This window comes from Saccoglossus kowalevskii, chromosome 1 (genome assembly GCF_978046115.1).
Source record: "Saccoglossus kowalevskii chromosome 1, keSacKowa6.1, whole genome shotgun sequence".
Taxonomy (NCBI): Eukaryota; Metazoa; Hemichordata; class Enteropneusta; family Harrimaniidae; genus Saccoglossus; species Saccoglossus kowalevskii.
This window is the reverse complement of record NC_140641.1, coordinates 20,864,738-20,889,137: the sequence shown is the minus strand read 5'-3', so window position 1 is coordinate 20,889,137 and position 24,400 is coordinate 20,864,738. Positions and strand designations below refer to the sequence as shown.

At 33.5% G+C, this 24,400-nt stretch overlaps 1 protein-coding gene across 1 annotated transcript; it reads right to left on the bottom strand.

Annotated features, from left to right (window-relative positions):
• Nucleotides 1-556: 556 nt before the first annotated feature.
• Nucleotides 557-24,400, bottom strand: LOC100376076 (5'-nucleotidase domain-containing protein 3-like). The gene is made up of 16 exons (XM_002738579.4): nt 24,173-24,400; nt 22,650-22,825; nt 19,501-19,575; nt 16,306-16,361; nt 15,849-15,939; nt 12,374-12,445; nt 11,803-11,859; nt 11,040-11,100; nt 9,721-9,823; nt 8,410-8,511; nt 7,763-7,850; nt 5,912-6,052; nt 5,527-5,613; nt 4,398-4,462; nt 3,621-3,845; nt 557-2,729 (listed from the first exon to the last, which is right to left on the bottom strand). The coding sequence occupies exons 1-16, from the start codon at nt 24,393-24,395 to the stop codon at nt 2,723-2,725; spliced, it is 1,629 nt and encodes a 542-aa protein (XP_002738625.2). The 5' UTR covers nt 24,396-24,400; the 3' UTR covers nt 557-2,722.

Genomic DNA, 24,400 nt, shown 5'->3' with positions numbered 1-24,400 from the left:
AAAACCATGTACATATTGAATTTGCATGAAAGTGAAGACATATAACTATGGCAATTATATAGATTGACAGCATGATTAGCCAATCGACAACCACGTTGCAGTTAGTGATTTCTTGCACCCATGAGAGAATAGCCATGGTGTTACTAGCCATAATTTCCCGCTGCACACTTCAAAGCAGCTGTTTAAGTTTCATTGTGCTGTTTAGAAGGTAGAGTTATTTTAAAGTGAAATCGTCGTAAAGCAGGTGTGGTTTTGGCTTCTGAATGGTCACTGTCAACAGATATTTTAGGGGTTGTTTCCTGGCTGCTGGCTTGGAGGGGACTGAGTGATTAGTAAACAATGGCTACAGTGCTTACCAGTAGCATCAATCTTTAAAGCAGTCCGTTTATAAGTAGCTAACACCATGGGGCATCTGGGAGTTGTTTTGGGTTATGCCCTCACAACACCGCTTTGTCCCATGGTGTTTTCTACACTTAATGACTCACAGACTAACAAGTCAGGAAGGTGTGGCTGACTACCACATACATTAAAACAATGAAATGTCCGACCAGATAGATTTGGTTTCACAGAATTGCAGATTTATTGATAAATATGGGTGAAAAAATGTATTGCACCTATGATAAAATAAACTGATTGACTTTTAAAATACTTAAACTTTAAATTACAGCTTGTAACATTTAAATTTAAAATATGCAATCTTATTTTTTTATATTTAAAACATTCATAAATGTTAACATTAACAATCCTGACCATTAAAATATAAACATGTTTTTGTTTTTTTATAAAATCATAGCTGCCTGGTATATTGCATTTTGCCTGTCAAATACATTGCTATAATACAACACTTCTAAAAACAGAGTAGATAACTGCTGCGCAGTAATGCCATGACTCTAAAATATACACATATTCTCTCTATTATAAAAGCAAAACATAGAAATGTTTTCTATGAAATGTATGTGGTCTTCAGTTCAACATACTAAATTGCATATTCCATGCATATAAAAGTAGAATGGGATTTTGTCCCATAGGGAAATCAAAGCAGTTGTACAAACCTACATGATGTACACACAACCATAGACTCTACAGAAAATGGGCGTGTTCAATGTAATTTCAAGAAATGCCAATCATTTCTGCACAAGCAGATGTATAGGCACAACACCAAGAACTTGATATTCAGGTCGTGCACTAAAAATCACTAAGTGAAAGCAATGAACATTGAAGTACAAACACACTACATAGAGACATGTAAATATAAAATTGTTTTACAAAATCACAAAATATTGCATGTAAACATATATTATATAATATTATCATAAGAAAACATAACCTGCACAAAATACTGATAAAAGTGGCAAGAATGAAACATTTATATTCAGATCATCTGAATGATGGGTAGATGCTCAAGGAGCAAATATCAAGCTGAGGAGGTAGTTACCGAGGGGGATTAAAACAGGTACACAGCTCAGAATTGAAGACAAAATTTGTCCAAACAAGAAATTATAAGTTGCACCATGCATTTGTATCATAGGAAGCCATTTTCTATTTTAGACATAGACTTTCAAACATCCTATGTTAAAGAACTTGTATACACTTTTTATGATATTTATTAAAATTTCTATTGCAATATAAGAAAGTTTCATTTAGCATTGAATGTATTTACCATACTTGACAATGTTAGCGCCCAGGGTCCTCAACTCAGAAAATCTTGTTTTTTTAGAGGTGGATGCTTACCAGAGCACCCCCCATGGAAAAGAGTGCAAATTTTAATTTTTTTCATGTGACAAATTGAGGGAGATATTACGTTTTTGAGGGAAAATCAAATTACGATTAGTTGCGTCGTCATTGACTTTTACAATGAAACAGCAAAGATCACAAAAAATATGCACATCTTATTACAATACTAATTTACGAGATTAAAAATATTAGAGTCTGTTGGAACACAGAAGTCAAAATTCTCATCATTATCTCCACCGATGAATATGTTGGATTGTACATAAAGTCTCGATGAAAAACACTTTCCGCCATGATGCATTTGCATGATTTGACCTGCAACAGCGTCTATTATTACATGTAATCAATCAGAATGCTGTGTTGTACCGATGCAATTCTTCGGAAACTCTCGAAGACTTTCTGGTAACACAATGTGGAAGTGAATTATCGATGTTGAAGTACGATCTGTTGGGATTGATTTCGACGAATAAACGAAATGGTAAAATGAATATGGCATAAAACATTTATCGCATTTTACTTTTATTACCAGGTCATTTACGCACTGTTACCATGGTCTATGCATTCCAAACATATTCATAGTGGCCGATATCCATGCGTTACGCATTTATCAAAGACCAAGTTTTAAATTTGTTGCATTTTGAAGGGGTGGGCGCTTTGCCGAATTTGACCCAGAATATATAAAAGTAGGGGTTGGGTGCTTGAGCGGGCATGGGAGCTAACATGCTCGAGTACGGTACATGTTTGTCAATGTAAATCACAGTATGATACTATATAATCACAAATAAATAGCTGTACACTTTCATACACACTATGCTTATGTATTATAAACAAAATCTTATATATGTAAATTTTATATAAATTACACTGGTGATATTTAAATTACATTGGTAGTATCTTAGCACACGGTATTAATACTTTATTAATTGCTCCCAAAAAATGTGAAGTACTGACATTTTGTACAAATAAAGCTGTGTGTGGTATACATTTGAATCTAGAGTCTGTAAAAAAAGAAGAAAATTTTTAATGAATAAATGATTTGTAAATGTATGTTCAACCTACCGGTATTATCATTAATATTTCACATTGGTTTTATGTGAATAATAAGTTACCAAAGATATACAACTCATTACACATAACTGTAAATGAGCACACAAACTGTAAACGAGCACACAAAAGGTAAACAAGCACACAAACTGTAAACGAGCACACAAACTGTAAATGAGCACAAAAGCTGTAAACGACCATGCAAACTGTAAACAAACACACAAACTGTATACAAGCACACAAACTGTAAACGAGCACACTAACTGTAAACGAGCACACTAACTGTAAACGAGCACACAAAAGGTAAACAAGCACACAAACTGTATACGAGCACACAAACTGTAAATGAGCACAAAAGCTGTAAACGACCATGCAAACTGTAAACAAGTACACAAACTGTAAACGAGCACACAAAATGTAAACAAGCTCACAAACTGTATACGAGCACACAAACTGTAAACTAGCACAAAAGCTGTAAACGACCATGCAAACTGTAAACAAGCACACAAACTCTAAATGAGCACACAAACTGTAAACGAGCACACAAACTGTAAACAAGCACGCAAACTGTAAACGAGCACGCAAACTGTAAACGAGCACGCAAACTGTAAACGAACACGCAAACTGTAAACGAGCACACAAACTGTAAATGAGCACACAAACTGTAAACGAGCACGCAAACTGGAAACGAGCATGCAAACTGTAAACGAGCACGCAAACTGTAAACGAGCACGCAAACTGTAAACGGGCACACAAAATGTAATTATGATGGAATGTCCAAATTCCATGTGGATCTATCGCATCATCAATACATTGAATCAAGAATCTAAAGCCATCATACTTACAGCTCTGGGTTGTGATAAGACATACCGGCATGGTAGTAGTTTTCATGCGGTAAAGCAGCTCTTCTTGGATAAAACGTGTGATCCGTTGAGTAATTCAAAAGATTAATTATATCAGATGTGTAGAAATCGGCAAACCTTGAGAGACGTCGAGAAAAGTACGTAGGGTTGTGATACGTTCTGAATAAACTACCAAACCTTGGGTTAAACACTTCTTTAGTCAGTATCCTGCAAATAAAAAAAATCATCTGATGAACAATATATTGATTATTTGATGGACACTTATATTACAAAATCTATCGAGTCTGGCAAACCATAAGTCCTAGTTTTGACAATCCCTGTATTCAGATGTCATGATGAGGAATGTGAAGCCTCTGACTCAAACAATGACTTGTGCAGCTATTGTCAAAACGTGACAACAAAAGATGTGCATATGCATATTCACATCATGAATTACTGCATGTAAATCTGGTGAGAACACATAATTACAGTGTTGCATATTCTAATAATTTATTTGTATTGTTGCAAATAGAACACCAATCTCTGATACTGAATGAAAGTTAGGGACCAAACACTCTCTGAATGTAGCATAATCTAGATGTGACATGTTACAAAACACCCATCAACTAGATTCAGGAAATAGCACATATCCCCTCTTGGATTTTGTTGATGATGGCCAGAAACAGACCATGCGCTGTTATCAAAATACAGGCAGTTAATATGTCTATATGTATTCAGACCAAGAAGCCATGACAGACAACACAAGCCTAACTGACTTACCTTAGTTTATTTCTTTCATTCAACCATTCTTGTATCACAGCCTGACAGTCAGGAGATTGATTAGCCTAATATTAACAATTACAATAGCATTAGTTAAAACCTTTATGTTATTTTGATTGACTGCACCCAATAATAATGTCAGAAGTTTCTTGCCAATAGTTGAAAATCTCCAATCATTTCCAAAGTTTCATTTGTAATTGAGTTTGTGGCATTTTCTGTTCATTGATTAAAGATGGATCATATCACAAAATCAATATTTGATGTGAAGCACTTTCCCTTTATAAGGTACTCATAATTTTTGTCAAAATTGGTTATAAATCGCATGACAATGTTTATTAGTTTATTATGTACAATCATGAAGCTAATGTCCCATGGTATAATAAAATAGCATCATTTTGTGTGTTACAGTAAAGTTTTTTAAGAAACGTGTCCTACCGATAATATTTCTTGAAAATCATTATTTTTAGAACAATTTCATAGAACACATAATGTTAAAGAAAAATTGCATTTTTTTACACCCAGATTTTTTAAATAATTCAGAACAACAAAAAGTACTCCATCATTAACAATATATGATTTGTTCAGCTTATGTCACCAGACTAGATTTTGAGATATTGCATAATATCTCTGCCATAGGAACCAATGGTAAAAGCATTATAATAGTGCCAAAATGACAACTTTCCACTAAAATACAACTTTCAATTTTTCGAAAATAAGGCTCTTAATAACACCAGACTCTTTAGTTGTTACCTGCATAGATATATAAGGTCATTCCCCATCTGAATTCATAGGACAACTATTTTACTCATGTGGTCACTGCCTTGCAGCAAATTTTGAACATCAAAGCAGATTTCAAAACAAAAACGCATGACAAGTTTATCGTGATGAAAACAATAATAACTTAGTTGATAAACAGAATCATATGTCAGGTTTTAATCAGTAAAACAAAAATGATGTAATTTTCAGAATTGATTTTTGGCCAGGATACTCGAAATATAAACAACATTTAACTGAATTTTACCGAGAATATATCTTTACAGAAATATATATATATATATTAATTATTACCATCTACTGTAAACAAACAAACAAACAAACAAACAAACAAACAAAGCTTTTATAATCTCACCTGCATTGTTTCAATGAGGTTCTGTAATGCAACGAGCCATGTTAGAGATTCTTTGTAAACATCTGAATTCATAGTATTGATTTCAGACTAGAAAATAAAGAAAAACAAGTTTTTATGAAAATTACAGTATGTTGAAAACAGTAAATCAGGACTAACATACTATTTAGTTGCTATAGAAGATGCACAATCAATGTGAATAAAATTAAAAGTGTTATTACTTAGAAGCTATATATAATAATAAAGGCAATCACAATTTATGGAAATCGTTAGTTTCTCAAGTCAACCTTTTTTTTTTACATTCTTTTCAATTCTAGACATGCTATTTTATTCTGAGCTGGCAGATGTCATTTTAATTGTCATTTCTCAGCATGGTTCTTCTTCTTACCTCTAATTCTGGGATAATTGCACCTGTTCTCCAGCCGCTGCGGAGACTTGGATCAGCCAAGTCACTGTAAACATGGTCTCCAAAGTACATGACTGATGATCCAACCCATCCAGTCATTTTGTGAAACAGTTCCAAATTGCCCTATGTAGAAAACCAAAGTTACAACATTAAGTGACATTTTAAATATACAAATGACATATTTTGACATATTTTACCATTTTTAATTAGAGTTGATTCCAGTTTAATCCTTTGAGCACTAATCCCAACTTGTGTCATTTTTCACAAAATAAACCTGATTATTAAAATGACTCCATATTTTTGCAAAACAGTTAGACACAAGTTACATCCATTGTGTGCTTAAGCACTGGAGCCAAAAGTACAGTTACTTTCATGTACGATAATAATGTTCCCTCCAAACATCATTGACATGCTTAGTGAAAATTCATTTCCTGAGTAACATTTTCTCTAATTATATGCATACATTAAGCAGTAAAATATCGTTACCTTTACTCATTTTGTTCTATTATAAGCACATCTCTATTAGAAGTGCACATGTATGTATAAACTAACAAGTGCATTTATTCATTGACCTTTCTAAGGTTTATGATTTATTGCATGCCGAAACATTAACATATGAATTATTTTGACCATAGACTCACCTGTCATTTACGTTAGTGTAAGCGCTAGTAATATAACAAATACATCATTTAATTTTCCCAGAGAATAAAAATAAGCGGTTTTCAGTGGCAAATTTGATTTAAGAAAAGACTACATGATTCTTAAAAATTTAAATTATAAACATAGCATAGCTATTACAACCTTGCCCATTGAGAATCTAAATAAAACAACAAATGGTTGGTTGGATGGATGAAAACTAGCGACACAAAATCTTTTCTTTGCATGCCAAAAGTGAGTATAAGTCCTCATACAATGTAATAATATATCTAAACATTTTGTGTAGAAAATACTGGCTAAAATTTAGGTGCTCAATGATGAAGTCATCATAATTACATTCATGTTCCTTGAATAATACTACATGTACTAAATTAATCTCAATGTCCCTTATAGAATAATTTAACATGAATTATGTAAAAGTTCATAAAACATACAGCAACATATATAAGCAAAATTTAACAAGAAAAGAACTAGTCAATGTATTCCTTAATTAATACTACATGTACTGTGTTAACTGCAATTTCCCTTACAGAATAATTTAAAATGAATTGTATAAAAGTTAAAATAATAGTGCAGTAATAAATATGGCAAAATTAAATAATAGCTAGAGTTGGCGGGAAAAGAACACTGTATATTTTTATTTATACTACACATCAGTTTATTAGACTCATCTAATTGACAGATCTTGGAAAGAACATTATGTTTTTACTATCTTGTTCTCAATATCAGCAGTATAAATGTATTCTTCTGTCCACTTATTTCTACATCCAACAAACGTTTTATTATAGCAAAATTTTACTCCATACATTTATCTTGATAATTGCACTTGCTAGTTACAGCCATATTGAACTTGGTTGACATTTTATAGTGATGATTAAATTGGAATTGTTACAACAAGTTATTGTAACCACAAGAAGAAGACAATTGTAATTGAAATTTAACCAATATCTTGAAAAATACACATACTATAGAAGATATACCAACATCAAACTTGGCCAAGATTCCAAACTGGTAAATATAATATCCAAATTTGAAAGAAATTAGATAAAAACCAATTGTAACCACAAGAAAAGGTTTTATGATGAGATCAACGACGACAACAAAAACAGACATTTTCCCCCTCCCCTTTGACCTCTATCTAAAATGAAACGGACAAGGTAAAAATGAGTCGCCAACCTCCAAGTATATTTGTCCTTTTTCAAACTTGTCCACTTTCGTCCATTGTGGTACTCTGTGGTATCTATCAAAATGGCGAAATGGTCTCCTTAAAAAAAAAAAAAAAATGATAAATTAAAAAACAGTAAGGCTACTCTTCTTTCAAAGAAATCATGTGGAAGACAATAAATGCGATAAATCTTTTATTTTTAATTTGCACTGTGGGCATGCAAGAATGTTTTGTTTTAGGACAATAAATGGCCACCGGTCATGCATAAGTCTTCCATTCAAAATCAGTCGAGGTATATCCATGAAATGAGACCGACGGCAGTTGCTCAAACAGTTTTAACATGGACTAAAATGTTACGGTTCAATTTACGTCCATTTTAAAATATTAAAAATATTAAAATAATGAATAGAAATTATACGATACATGCAGCAAGTTGTAACACAATCATGGAATGATTGCAATCATTAAATGATTATTCACTGGTCAAAAAATCTCAGTACATTTTCAGCACTAAAATTGCTAACAGTCGGGATTCTTGATTACCGGTATGCATGTGAATACTGAGTGTAATCAGTCTATGCATGTCCGAGGGACAGATGAATGCATGACGGTGAATCTATATTATGTAGATCCATAATTAAACAAAAAATACACAGACCTTTTATTCTCACTGTAAAATGATGGTTTTCTAGCCTGTGTAACAACAATATCAAATAAATCCATCCAATCTGCACCAACTATATAATTCATACCTTTCTCTCTGTCAAAACAAAATAATATAATATTAAATATGGACATATTTGCATGATTCAGGAGATATTGTATAAGACTATACAACAAGCAGTCCGTCGGCTGAGATAGCTCCGCTTTTAGCAATGCACATTTCAATTGAAGATATCATCATGAAATGAACAAATCTAAGAGCGGTACAAATACACCAAGCATCAAAGCAATAAGAATTGTAGTTTTCAAGAAGAAGTTTAAAAGGTAAAAAGTTGACACAAACGACAGATGCCAGATGCTGATGGACGATCACGCACATGATAAGCTCTGATTGACAAAGTCGACAACAGAGCTAAAAATAGAAAAATTGTTTCACCCAGTTCTATTGTTATTCAGTTACTGGCAATTAATTACACTACCTGTTCACCTCAGGCACGTTCCTTGCGATCGCTGGGAAAAGAAGACAATTGATTTGCATATTGGTGCCTCCAAGGACGCCCAGCCAGGTAACCAAGGTTCTATTCTGGATTTATGGTGAGTGCTGTGATGATTATAACCATAGTTGTCTAACTATTATTTAAATACTGGTAGTAATTGTCTAGTGATGAGAGTCTCTCTCTAATTTTTTGAGTCCAGGAAGGAGAATTTAGGGTTAATACAATCTCAGACTGAAAAAGGTGTTGAGACTAGGTATTATGATATCGGTATAAGTTGTAATCTGAGGGCATCCATACAGCTTTATTCCAGTTTTGGAACTGTGACTGGTATTTGAAATATTTGAAGATCTGAATTTTTGCAAATTGTGGAAAATATATAATTACAGGAGGTAACACTCAAATTTCAATGCTTTTCAACACATCTGAACACTGTGAGTGTTTCAGATTTCCATTTGATTATGTGTTTCTATAACCTATGATAACACATTTGATTAGTATTCCAGCATGCTAGGTTAACAATGATTCGCTTCAGTTTCATTATTATTCAGGGCCATAGTAATTCAAAACAAAGCAAACTCCTGTTTTTTTTCTCCTACAATGCGCACAAATTTTGAACATCAAATATGTCACATAATAGTGAAAGCTCTACCAAAGCTCGCAGACTGCAACATTAAAATGGTTACCCGATACATATATATACATTGCAATATATGGTTCCAGGACATTCTTGACGAAGAGAGAGCTTTGTTGTACAAAATATCATCGATAAACATTGCAATTATCAATTCTCACAAAACATTTACACTTACACAAAGTTGTAGGAACTGTTGGTAATTAGGAAAATTTTACGCTTGCAATTAACAAGTCTATTCAAGAACTCTGGGATATTTTTGCATTTCTCCAAGTACTGTTCTGTAAAGAGACGACAAAAAAGACTGTAATTATTGTTGATGCATTAATGAGTGTTTCACACTGACAATGAATAACATGCATTATACCACTCGTGGTCATGTGACCCCCCCCCCCCCACCTGTCTTGATTTGTTGGCAGATTATAAAATGCCATGCTTATGTTCACTGTTTCAAATGTGTGTAATAGACTTCCTTGTCTGATTTTTTGCCAGACTTTTGTTCACTTTGGTATGTTTAATTGTTCTACCAGTACCTATTGAGATAAAACTGGCAAAGGATCCTTACTATCACATTCAACATTCATCTGTCCTAGAAACCATTACCTGCACGCTACACTATTGTCAGTACAAACATTGCTCTGCCCTCAGCTTTACATTCAAGCATTTACTGTAAAACCATTTATTTTCACTATTTTTCACTGGTGTTTCTATTTCACATGTTCACGTGAATTTAATTCAGTGAATTTCGCTTTAGCAGCGAAAATAACGATTTTATCAAACTGCAGAACACAAAATTATATACAAAACAAACCAAGAACAAAACTTAGTAAAGATTTGTAAACTTTGGAGAGAGTTTACAATTATTATTAACCATGATGTTGTATGTATTGTTTTGTGAACTGTCAATAAGCCAAGAACTGAAGAAAATGTAAAATTTTACAAAAGAGTTCACTATGACACTACATGCTTGAACTCGCGCAGTTATTTAACATAAATGCAATTCTTTCTTTTATTTTTAATGTCAGAACTATTAACATATTCAATTCACATCTTCCATGGAATAGATATTATTATACACCTGTTACTGTAACGCCATAAGTTACAGCGTGTCGTAATTTTGCGGTATTTTACGGGGTATTTTCATACTACCATATTAGGAAATCCGAATTCCAAATATGGAATGATTACGCATGTAAGCGTCCTCTAATAATAAAAACAAACATGGCTGCCACCAGGGTTTGACCGGACTCCTTACAAAGAAGTTCACTGATTCTGTTATAAACTTGTTGAATTTTGGCATTCCCATGTATCTTTGGAAGGAAAAGATGTATAATAATAAGGTTATTACGAAGATACCTGAAAGTATGCACTCAGACAGTGCGCTGTCGCATCGACCTCCGCTGCGCGTCGGTCGATACTGCCGCTGTACTGTCTTCGTGCATACTTTGAGGTATCTTCGTAATAACCTTATATTATCATTAATTGGCATTAACTCACCAATATTATTTTGAACGGTTTGATGCATCGCTCCAGAATAATGTATACTTTTGACAGCATCCTGACAACAAGATAATACAAAAATAGGTTGAAAAAAAGTTAAAATTAATGTTAATAACAGACAAAGTGACCTTTATAGTTCACCTGAAAGAGTAGCAAATGTATCTAGGATCAATTTATTTACAATTGAATTGTTTTTTTATGATTACATTTTTTTTTCACAGTCTAAAAAATATTAACTAACGTTATTTCATGATACAAGCAGTAGTTCAAGGCATACAGACTTCCAATTCTTGCTTTACGGTTATCAATTTTCAAATAACGAACTACCCAAAATTACCATGTCATCAACCTGGTATACCACTAGGCTACAAAGAAATATTGTTTCATTTCAAGCCCTGCACAGTATGGTTATGCTTCTACACCGTGTCTTGGTCTAGCCTACCACTGAGCACATGTTAATTTTTTCACCACAATAATATCTCACCCACATTATTCTCAACTTTTTCCCTATATTCTTCAATATTTCTGGAAATGAACCCTAATTTTGGAGCCAACAGAAACAAATTTAGTTGATTTTTAGTTTTTACTCAAAAAATTTGGCTATTTTTGTCCCAATCTTCGTAGAAAAGTGCATACTATAAACAGGCCTATTTTCTGAATAGTGGTGATGAATACTGGTGGTGAAAATGTCAAACTATAATTAAACTGCCCACAAATGTCTTGAATATTGCTGGAATTTTAAAATTAACAAATAACTTACATTGATATCAAAAAACAAATATTCTGGATCATATGGGATGTTCTTTTCTATGAAATACTGGAAAATAAAAAAAAAAAATCACTCTTTTTAAAGTCATTAATATGAAATATTGACAAACACTTGGCTCGTCTGTATAAAATACACAAAATGAATGTGTTCAGAACAAACAATTTCCAGGCTATGGTCAACTCAAGTTCTATATTTCAAGTGCCGAATTGAACAACTGACCAAACAAGCAATTTCATCACTGCTACCCCAATCCAAAAATAATCTGAATCTGATTTTATAAAGACTGACTTCAACGTCATAGAAAATAGGAAAACATTCAGCAATGAAAGGGGTATAAACCATCATTTTCAAAATGACAGCAAGACGACATTGGTATTCTTGAAAATATTCCCAAAACAAGAAGTACTAGTAATCTATGACACAGTTCAAGTTCCAGTTCAGCAGCACTTTAAGTTTCAATTGCTCAGGAAATGTTTAAAGGGTCATGAGACACCAAGGTTTGGCGTACTAAGTATATAATCATATGATATATCCCAGAAAGGTCAAAGTTCAATACCAATACCTGTATAACATTGGCCAATAATGTCATCTCTGGAATGGAGAAAAGGTCCATCATCTGTCGCATATGACCACCCTGGAAGGCAAATAAAAAGTGAGATTGAATGTGTGTTGTTGAAAATAATCATTAATCTCAGTTTGAAATTCAAGAATTTCATCACAAGTGGTGCAGTTTATTTTTATTATCCATCAACTAAAAATGCACAATTTTAGAGAGTTGAGAAGTCAAATTAACAATTCATTGTCAATGACACGTCCCCGTTCCGTTCATATTTGAGTGACATATACATTCAAAGCAGATCATGACCGAAATGCACCTGCATATGTACAACACATTGTACTAAATCTGAACAAAATCCATCCATGCATGACTGAGATCTGGTTCCGGAATTGTGTTAATACGTGATTTTGATGCATTTTCGGCCTTAAAATGGCCATCATTCAACTATTGTTAAGCGGATCATGAAACAAATGCACATATCTATTTGTGACATGATGTACCATGTGTGTGTGAAGTTTGAACTTGATCAATCCAGACATGTCTTGGATACAGATCCAGAACTGAATTCTTTAACAAAATGGCCACCAGTCGGCCATTTCGAACTTGATCCGAAAAAAAAAAGACGTGCATCAAGGTCCTATTATGTTTAATGTATGTACCAAATTTGAACAAAATCGGTCCATGCATAACTGAGATCCGGGTTCGGAATGGTGAAAATGTGCGATTTCAATGCATTTTCGGCCTTAAAGCGGCCGCCATTTGGCTATCGTTAATGAGATCATGAAACAAATGCACATACATATTTGTGACATGGTGTACCTTGTGTGTGTGAAGTTTGAACTTGATCAATCCAGACATGTCTCGGATACAGATCCAGAACTGAATTCTTTAAAACAAAATGGCCGCCAGTCGACCATTTCGAACTTGATCCGAAAAAAAAATGACGTGCATCAAGGTCCTATTATGTTTAATGTATGTACCAAATTTGAACGAAATCCGTCCATGCATAACTGAGATCTGGGTCCGGAATGGTGAAAATGTGCGATTTCAATGCATTTTCGGCCTTAAAGCGGCAGCCATTTGGCTATCGTTAATGAGATCATGAAACAAATGCACATACATATTTGTGACATGATGTACCTTGTGTGTGTGAAGTTTGAACTTGATCAATCCAGACATGTCTCGGATACGGATCCAGAACTGAATTCTTTAAAACAAAATGGCCGCCAGTCGGCCATTTTGAACTTGATCCGAAAAAAAAATGACGTGCATCAAGGTCCTATTATATTTAATGTATGTACCAAATTTGAACGAAATCGGTCCATGCATAACTGAGATCTGGGTCCGGAATGGTGAAAATGTGCGATTTCAATGCATTTTCGGCCTTAAAGCGGCCGCCATTTGGCTATCGTTAAAGAGATCATGAAACAAATGCACATACATATTTGTGACATGATGTACCTTGTGTGTGTGAAGTTTGAACTTGATCAATCCAGACATGTCTCGGATACGGATCCAGAACTGAATTCTTTAAAACAAAATGGCCGCCAGTCGGCCATTTTGAACTTGATCCGAAAAAAAAATGACGTGCATCAAGGTCCTATTATATTTAATGTATGTACCAAATTTGAACGAAATCGGTCCATGCATAACTGAGATCTGGGTCCGGAATGGTGAAAATGTGCGATTTCAATGCATTTTCGGCATTAAAGCGGCCGCCATTTGGCTATCGTTAAAGAGATCATGAAACAAATGCACATACATATTTGTGACATGATGTACCTTGTGTGTGTGAAGTTTGAACTTGATCAATCCAGACATGTCTCAGATATGGATCCAGATCTGAATTCTTTAAAACAAAATGGCCGCCAGTCGGCCATTTCAAACCCGATCCAAAAAAAAAAAATGACGTGCATCAAGGTCCTATTATGTTTAATGTATGTATCAAATTTGAACAAAATCCGTCCATGCATAACTGAGATCCGGGTTCGGAATGGTGAAAATGTGCGATTTTGATGCAATTTCGGCCTTAAAATGGCCGCTATTCGGCTATCGTTAATCGGATCATGAAAACAATGCATGTGCATATGTCCCATATAATGTGTGATGTATGAGTGAAGTTTGAACTTATCGGTCCATGCATGTTCGAGATACAGGTGATCACGGACGCACGCACGAACGCACACAGGGCAAAACATAAGTCCCCGTTTTCGGACTACGTCCGAACGGGGACTAAAAACATATTAATAATATAAACAAGACATGAATGTCACAGTCCCCGTTATTTAATTATAAAATACTCATGTTAAAATAATACATGGAACATCTGCAAACAATTGAATTAATACATACTCTATGTGGGTGCAACTCATCATAAAGTGATTTCCCTTAATCTGATAACTGAAAACTTTCATTGACCCCAGGTCCAAAATCTCAGAGTACACAAGTGCAACCAAGAAACTGCATTCATAAATCTGAGTAAACCTTGATGTACCTTTAATATCAACTTGACTTCTTTGTTAATTCAGGTCTTTGTATATTACCAGGACATGAGTTTATTTCAGTATCACCATTATAATTCTCATCAAAATGTAGCCCTGACATCCCTCTACATTTTCTACTGAGATTGGTAATGGTACAACCCATCTGTCACTGATTCAGATCAAGGTCATGACCAGGTCATGACATCACTAAAAACCCTAGCATTACAATCTAAGCTAATTATTTATTCTGAGCATGCTCAGTTGTTCTCTCAGTGCAGTAGGGAGAGGTAGTTTGGGATGAAAATCTTGAAAAAGACTCACTTTGAATTTTCAAATCTGGAAAAAAAATTACGTGCATATCGACTTGTTCATCAACCTGCCAAGTTTCAATAATATCTGCTGCAGAATTTCTGAGAAAATGTTAGAGACATCACAGACGGAAAATTGAAATAAGTATTAATAGACTGCAAACGGGACTAAAAAAACTTCATGTCAAGAATACTCAATATACCCAGTAAAATTACATTTCCAAATGGCTCAGTGCATAGTGTCTGAGGATAGAATGAATGTGGTGTTGACTCAGAAAACAGAAAAAACATCAAAGAAACCAGAACTTTCATGTTTCACTTTGATGTCTTGTTTTTATTCTCCCATTTTGACATACACCAACGGCACTATATTTTCACATCAAATTTTTACATCAGGTGTCATATAACCCCAATACAATAGTATGTATTCTGATGCAGGAAATGTCACAGTAACACATGTGTGTCAATGTTGCAGGGCTGCCCATGCTAAACATGAACATAAAACAAATCATTTCATATATCTTGAAAAAATAATGAATGCCCAACAGTGATGTATATGGTTCAGAGATGACTGTACACTAACTATTAAATGTACATGCCAATGAATTCAATATTGTACTATCATTCTAATAATCAATATCAGACGGCTAAATCACACCAACACTGACAGGAGATTTGACAACTTACTGATCCATAAAAAGAATTCATCAAACTAAGTGGTATGTGAGTGCCGTGATACAACTCTTTTACTTCATCATCAGACAGTGGATTTAAACCCCTATCAATAAAATCATACAAAAATTAACGTTATAAGTCTATAAGAAAATAACACACAGAAAAACAAAGAGCAGTCATTAATACTGTGAATACTGAAAACCATCATTTTGATTAAGTTATACAAATGTCTTTTTTTTTTTTTACTTTCCAGGCAGACCAGCTTCAATTAAATGAATTTATTTTTTCGCTAAAACTGCAAACCAGGTTAGGATATATAATATACTTTCAATGATTTGGTACAAATTACATATACAAGTATAGAGAAAAAAGGATTTTTGCTGACTCAATACTTGAAAACAGCAGGGGAAAATAAAGTATTCTACAATACACTATTGTATTTACTGACAGCCCCCCTCCAAGTACTCACCTATAAACTGTGCCGAGCTGTATATGGTGAAACGCATCAATTTTCATCAATAAACCCTGAAATTAAAAGAACAAGCCATGCATGGCACAGTTCCCTTTAGTTATCAAATTTAAGATATATAGTTTTTTTTATAGTAATATAGCTGGATTATAACCATGTCAGGAATATGATTTTTTAACATTAAAATGATTGACATTTGTATCTGATCATCAAATAAGTACTTGTCCATATTGAGAGATATTGCTCTGGAACAGCATTCAAAATCAGCCATTTTTAATACATGTATATATATATATATAACATGATGTATATGAATATATAAAATTTGAATATAATCAGTCAAAGCATTTAGGTGATATGGCTCTAGAAGCCCAATCATTAAAACAAAATGGCCGCCAGTCAGCCATTTTGAATCCATAATCTGAAAAATAAAATGACGTGCATCAGGAACCCATAGTGTCTAATGTATGTACCAAGTTTGAACGAAATCCATCTGTAAACAGCCGAGAAATGCTTGATTTTCAGGATTTTTTAGCACAAAAATGGCCGCCATTCGGCCATCTTGAATCAGATCGTAAAACAAAATGATGTGCATCAAGGTCCTATAATGTCTAATGTATATACCAAGTTTGAACAAAATTCATTTATAAACAGCCGAGAAATGCTTGGTGTTGATGATTTTTAGCACAAAAATGGCCGCCATTCGGCCATCTTGAATCAGATCGTGAAACAAATTGACGTGCATATGTATAATATCATGTATGATGTATGTGTGAAGTTTGATTGTGATTGGTCCAGGCATTTCTAAGATACAGGTCCGGATGCACAAACGGACGCACGTCAGCACGCACGCAGGTCAAAACATAAGTCCCCGTTTTCGGACTGCGTCCGAACGGGGACTAAAAAGACACAATAAAACCAAAATAGAAGAAGAGGAGAATCATTCAGTGTTCCTCCAGGACTTCAAAGCATGGCGGGTTCACTGTGGCTTAAACTTTCAAGAAAGCAATAAATCTGCTAATTATTTAAATGCACACGCAACTTAGATACTAGTAGTATTGATATGCAAAGTAGCCACCATGCTTGGTCATTTGGTTGGAAAGTATACTGGTGGATGGATACGAAATATGTAAGCACTTTATGCTCTAAAGCCAAGTGTTCTTTGTAAACACAGTAATTGCTTGTAATACATGTATCTCTAAATCATGCCAAGGCAATAATAATATTATTTTTATTTTTTTGAAATTTGGCCTTGAAAGTGGATGCTCTCTTGACTTTAGCCCTGTAAATGTTTTATCAAAATAAATTACAAAACTGATCACAAGTTTAGGTCGGTTGTGAAATAAGTAAGACTTATAAATGCACTTCTTTTGAAAATGCATTACCAATAGAGGGAAACAGTAATTGTGAATCAATTTAATTTTGCAAATTTTACAAATTAGACCACCCTAGTACAATTTAATAACAAAATGTGAACACAGTAAAACTCGCTACCAAAGTTTCTATGCCACCAAAACTTTCCAATATATCTATTTGCAATAAAAGGCACATGAATCAAATACATTTATTGTGAACCTTGTTTATGTCATCCTAACACATGTTGTTGCATGTGTGTTTAACTCTTAACTGTTTGTGTTCAAAAAGTGGGTATCCATGGATTATTTAAATAAGCTATTACTGATATCACATTAGCACTGTCTGAGCGTTCTCTATGGGAGCACATGTCACATAAACTCCTGTAAGTTTCTCACAAACTATGCCCACCGAATTGAATAACATCACTCACATTTCTGTAAAGTTATTTGAAAATTTACTATTTACTTATTCAAAGAGTGGCACATATGTCAACCAAAAGAAAGATATATTGAGTTTATTTACCAGCTTATTTCTCTAAATTCTGCATTACCGGTAATAGAGAAAGTTTTCTATGATGATTTATGTTGATTATGAGTTAAAAGTACCTTACATGAGTGTAATGCTAATTGAGACATATTTTGTCAATGTTTTAATGATATAATTAAATGTACGTAATTGGATTTGATCATGCTTCAATCGATTAAGCATCATTTATTTCAAATTTGAAATGGTGATTTTTTTGGGAATGAAATTTTATTATTGGTAACAGTCATAAATATAGTCCTGGCAAAAATCAGAAAAATCTGTCAGTAAATATTTTTTAGGAGTAAGGTATCAATAACTCCTCCGACATTTACATAAACGCATACACTACTACCTTACGGTAATAGAGCAAATATTGCCTGAGAGCATATCCATATGGGATTCCAGAAATCACGACTAATTTCATTATTTCAGGTCACTAGAAACAAGAAGTCTTTGCATTCTCACATACTAGGCAGTATGAATACCTGCAATACCAGCATATATTGAAATTGTCACTGATGGATATTAATGGTAGTCTTACTAAGGTCAACAGAGTCAAGAGGAGTGTCAAGCTGCTGCACATGTACCGGGCAAATGTACCCTGCTTTTTATAGCATTGTTATAAATGTCATAACAATGTTGTCTTTGATAAAATAATGAATAAACATTCAAATTAAAGTTGATTGCTACAGTTTTTTTATACAGAATTTCTATGGCAAGCTTATATCTTTATGCGTGAATAAGTGAAAATCTGAAGAACAAAAATCTTGAAATTAAGAGTCCACTTATAATTCTAGACACAAATCTCACACGTATATGTAGACCTTGCATCAATGTGTGAGTGGGGTCATGTAGGCACCCCTGAATGTAATTTTATTTTTATTTTCAAATCATTTTGCAAGGGATGATGTGCTTGTATTTTAAACTTGATATTAAATATATATCAAAGAAAAGAACAACAGAGCCTTAGATGGGTGGCATGTGTCAACCTTTCCAATGTTTTCTGTACCAGTGTATTTTAATTCAACAATACTGATTTATTACTAGTAAAGAAGCCATCATTATGCAAATAGGAGTTATTGACTGTATGCATGAAATAGCCTTGTTTTTTAAGTTTTTATATTGTTGTAAGAGAGTGTAAAAGTAATACACAAGATCTGTAAACTTACCATTCAGAATTCAAAATGGTGACCATATTAAGTAAGGTAATAAGGAAAAAACACCAAAACATAATGACATGAAAACTATGTACCATGAAAACAAGAAAGCTTGGGAGCACTCTCATTTTTATTTTATTTTATAGTTTCTTCTTACCTTAGACACATCAAAATGAAGACCTCTCACAGCAAAGTCTGGCTGATATGGAAGATCTCTAATTTGTCTTGGATACTTGAAAACAAGAGAAAAAAACATGCATTAATCACAGACATACGAGAATACTGCAGCAAACAGAGAACATAACGATAGTCAAACTGTGTGCTGTCTCTTGTTGTATCAAATGTTTCCACAACAGATTTATTTAGATTCTATCATTCATTAACTCAGGTGTAGACTTGTTTTGGAATCAGCGAATAAAGAAATATTGTTTTCTTGCATCAAGTCACAAAGAAAATGTCCTGTCATCAATCAACTTTGAGCAGCTTTCTAACTTATTTTCAAAAACATGATGTATTGAATTGGTTGAATTGGTCCTACTGTTCATGGCTTGTGTATGGAATGTTTGACTCTCGTGTGCGAAGCACACAATGGGAGTGTTTGCAGTTAGTGTGTCTGTATGTGTGTGGGTGTGGGGGGTGTGTGTGTGTATGTGTATGTGTGTCCATCTGTTCCACTGATATCTCAAGAACCATACATTGATTTTTGATGAAACTTGGTGCATAGATGTTCTGGGCCAATGCGCAGATTTGATTAGGTTTTGGTAAAAATCCATGCATATTAATTACCTAATTTGCATGCTAATTAGCTGATTTTTAGCTGTTCCATGATTGTTCCACTGATATCTAAAGAACCACTCATTGGATTTTGATGAAACTTGGCGCATAGATGCTCTGAACTAATGTGCAGTTTTGATTAGTTTTAGGTAAAAATCTGTGCAATATTAATTACCTAATTTGCATAATGATTAATCAATTTTTGGCTTTTCCACTGATATCTCAAGTAGTAATCATCACATTTCAATAAAACTTGGTACATAGATGTCATAGGACACTGCACAGACCTGATAGTTTTTAGTGTAATATCAGTACATATTAATTACCTAATTTGCATAATTAATTAATGTTCAGCTTTTGATATTTCAAGTAGTAATCATCACATTTCAATGAAACTTGGTACATAGATGTCATACGACACTGCACAGATCTGATAGTTTTTAGGGTAATATCAGTACATATTAATTACCTAATTTGCATAATTAATTAATTTTCAGCTTTTGATATTTCAAGTAGTAATCATCACATTTCAATGAAACTTGGTACATAGTTACTTAAGGACTGTGCAGAGACCTGATTAGTTTTGGGGTAAATATTTGTGCATATTAATCACCTTATTAGCATAATTAGTTAATTTTCAGCTTTTCGTCTGATAACTCAAGTACTGATCATCATATTTCAATGTGACTTGCTACATAGATCCCCTAGGACTATGCGGAGACCTGATTAGTTTTAAGGGTAAATAATTGTAGATATTAATTACCTAATTCGCATAATTAGTTAATTTTTTCCATGAATGTCCCACTGATTTATAAAGAATCACTAATTGGATTTTAATGAAACTTTTATAGAGTATTCATCATCACATTTCAATGAACCTAGGACTATGCAGAGACCCAATTAGTTTTTGGTAAATATTTATGCCTATTAATCACCTAATTAAAATAATTAATTAACACTGATATCTCAATTACTGATCATCACATTTGAATAAAATTTGGTACATAAATTAATTTTGGGTTGAAATTTGTTCATATTAATTCTCTAATAATAATTCATAGTTTTTTTGTTCTAATCACATTTCAATGAAACTTGGTACATAGATATTACATTACACAGGCCTTATTAGTTTTACACTCAAATCTGTTCATATCAGTTACCTGACTTACATAATTAGTTTTTAGTTATTCCATCAATATCTCAAGTACAAGTAATTTTGAATTAATTTTTAATGTGTTTTCAATACTCTCAGCACATGGGAGTTCTTTCTAAGATTTCTTTGATTTTTTTTTAACACAGTCCCTCTACAGGGACTGGGGATTTAAATTAGCCCATCAAAAAGCATAAAAATGTTTTCATGGACTTTGTATGTTTGTTATGTGAGGTCAGACTTTTTTTATTCCTTGTTTCTCTGGTTTTTATGAGGCAATTTTTTTGAGGAGGGCGAAAATAAAATAAAATTAATTCTTTTTTTCCATTAGATTTTTGTGATTCTCAAAGAATTGTAAGTGATGTCATTGATCGGAGAGAAGAAATGAAATAAAATGTTATTCCATGTATAACCTTGTTTCTCATCTGCGCAAGACTTCAGTACTTTGATACAAGATACTCCCACAAAAATTCAACTTGGATTTGTTATGCGGCGGGCGGTAAAAAAATATAGACAAGCAGCCTGTCGGCTGAGATAGCTCCGCTGTTAGCAATGCACATGGCAATTAAAGAACAGAAGATATCATTAGAAAATGAACAAATCTGAGAGAGGTCCACATGTAGTACCTATATGTATAATATATCAAAGCAATTGGACTTGCGGTTTCCAACAAGAAGTCGAAAATATCACTTTTTACCAAAAATTACAAAAATATTCATCAAAATTAGAGAATTACAGATATCATTACAAAATGAACAAATCTGAGAGAGGTCCACATGTAGTATCTATATATGTAATATCAAAGCAATTGACTTGCAGTTTTTAACAAGAACTTGACAATATCACTTTTTACCAAAAATGACAAAAATATTCACCAAAATTAGAGAAATAAAGATATCACTACAAAATGAACAAATCTGAAAGAGGTCCACATGTAGTACCTATATATGTAATACCAAAGCAATTGAACTTGCGGTTTTTAACAAGAAGTTGAAAATATCACTTTTTACCAAAAATGACAAAAATATTCACCAAAATTAGAGAATTAAAGATATCATCATGAAATGAACAAATCCAAGAGAGGTCTACCCAAGGTACATATACACCAAGTATCAAAGCATTCAGGCTTGTAGTTTTCAAGAAGAAGTCGAAAAAGTAAAACATTGACACGGACGACGACGGACAATCACTCATATGATAAGCTCCGCTCGACAAAGTCAACAGCGGAGCTAAAAAAGTATAGGAAATAACTTTGCATATGTTGTACTAATTGGTTTTGTCTACAAAAATGCAAAATTGAATTTGGATTACAGTATTTCATGCAATCTGAAACTAAGTTAAAGATAACAAAAATGACATGAAAAGAAAATATTTTTATTTACCTTTTTTTTATTGATGAGCACTTCTTTTGAAAGGTCATATATCAAATTATGAATATCATTATCATAATTTGCTAATGTGTAATCATAGTCAAAACCATAAACATCAATATCACTCAAGCTTATTTCATTATTTGCGAAAACAGCAGTTGGGTTGATCCATGGTGTAGTCTTTTGTGCTGGAGAAAGAAAGGAAAATCAAACAGAGTCATTTAGAACTCAACAATTCGTTAGCCCGACTTAGTGAATCTTACAACTTACATACATTCTTATGTTTGTTTTTTCAATAAAATGAAATATTATGCGAGTGTATAAATGGCGAAAACCGGGTAGCACAAAACAAGCAAGAGATTTGTGTCCTTTGGATGCCCTCTTGCAAAACCGGGGATGATTGTCACTAGTCTGGAGTTCAGTGCATGCTACAATGATTGACAGGTTCAATAATATTTCTCCAATTAGCATTGCAAAATGTTTTGTGAGTGTTAATGTATCAAATCACTGCCAACTCAATTTCTTGACAGGTAAGCGTCTTCTGGTCAGCTTTAAACAGTCTTCTACAGTTATCTGATTTTTCTATATTTGACCCACATACAACAAAAATGCATTCTGAGTTCTCTACGATACAACAATTTTTTTTGGCATGCTAGTATCGCTTGCCCGCTATTCACAGCCATCTATGTAAACTTATATGTATGATTGCCCCGCCCATCAAATCCTGTAATATGTAAATTATGCCAATCTGTGATGTCAGTGAAATGCTCATTAATATTAATAGCAAGGGAATCATTGCAAGTACCAAGTAAAGTATTATTATTTATAAAGGTCATTGATAAGTGGAGCACTTTGTTCTGTAAATAGGAAACAAAGACAATTGGCGAGTAGAAAAGTCCACTATATAGGAGGGGGTAAATAAAAGACAAAGTAAATCAAATCAGTGTAAATAAAACTGTAAAAAGCATAACAACAATTTTTTTTTTTAATAACAAGCCCGAAATTTTGGGATTTAATTAAGATCATAATAATACCAATAAAATACAGAACACTGCAACATAATTAGGCAGATTTCAGAAGATTTCAAAACTATATGCAATGTTTTATTTTTTATATGTGACATTGACGTTCTAATAAAGGATGCAGTTGCTACTATAATAAGTTAATAACCTAGATATCACCTGAAAGCATAGATATAATAAGTGGGCGAATACTGTAGTCATGTGTATGTCTATGGGATTGCGTTACCGATTACCATTTTCCCTTGTTACTACCTTAAAATTTTACATAACAATTTTACCACTGAATTACAAAAGGAACAGTGGAGTATGTAAGGTCACATTTGGATCGTCGTAAACGGCCAGATGAACAATGGATCTCAGACCACTAAGAATGGACGAAGCGCCTGCTAACTAATTTCGAAGTGTAAGGTCAATTTCTTTGTTCATGTTATCACGGTAACTAGAAGATGTTGTGTACTAAATACTGAAATATTCACAATCAAAACAAATAATCAGAAAGCGACGATACAGTACCTTCGCTACACCAGTTTTTCGTTTCGTGATATATTTTCCAGAGTTCGCTTTCCTTATATGAACTAGCTGGGTCGTAGTACTGTCTGCAGTTATGATATACAGCTGGACGCGATGTCCGTGTCAAGATATGTCTACAATGTTGTTGTTTACAAAGAATTGTTCTCGGGTGAAAGCGTGACATATTTCTGAACAGCTGCGGAGAGCATTTTGTAGTAGCCGCCATTTTTA

What these genes read in the sequence shown, in the direction of transcription:
- LOC100376076 (XM_002738579.4), bottom strand. Translation starts at nt 24,395, where the DNA reads ATGGCGGCTACTACAAAATGCTCTCCGCAGCTGTTCAGAAATATGTCA. An exon ending in AACCGTTCAAAATAATATTG is followed by an intron (nt 9,824 to 11,039) that starts GTGAGTTAATGC and finishes GTCTCTTTACAG; the next exon opens with AACAGTACTTGGAGAAATGC. An exon ending in TTTTACAGTGAGAATAAAAG is followed by an intron (nt 7,851 to 8,409) that starts GTCTGTGTATTT and finishes TTTTTTTTTAAG; the next exon opens with GAGACCATTTCGCCATTTTG.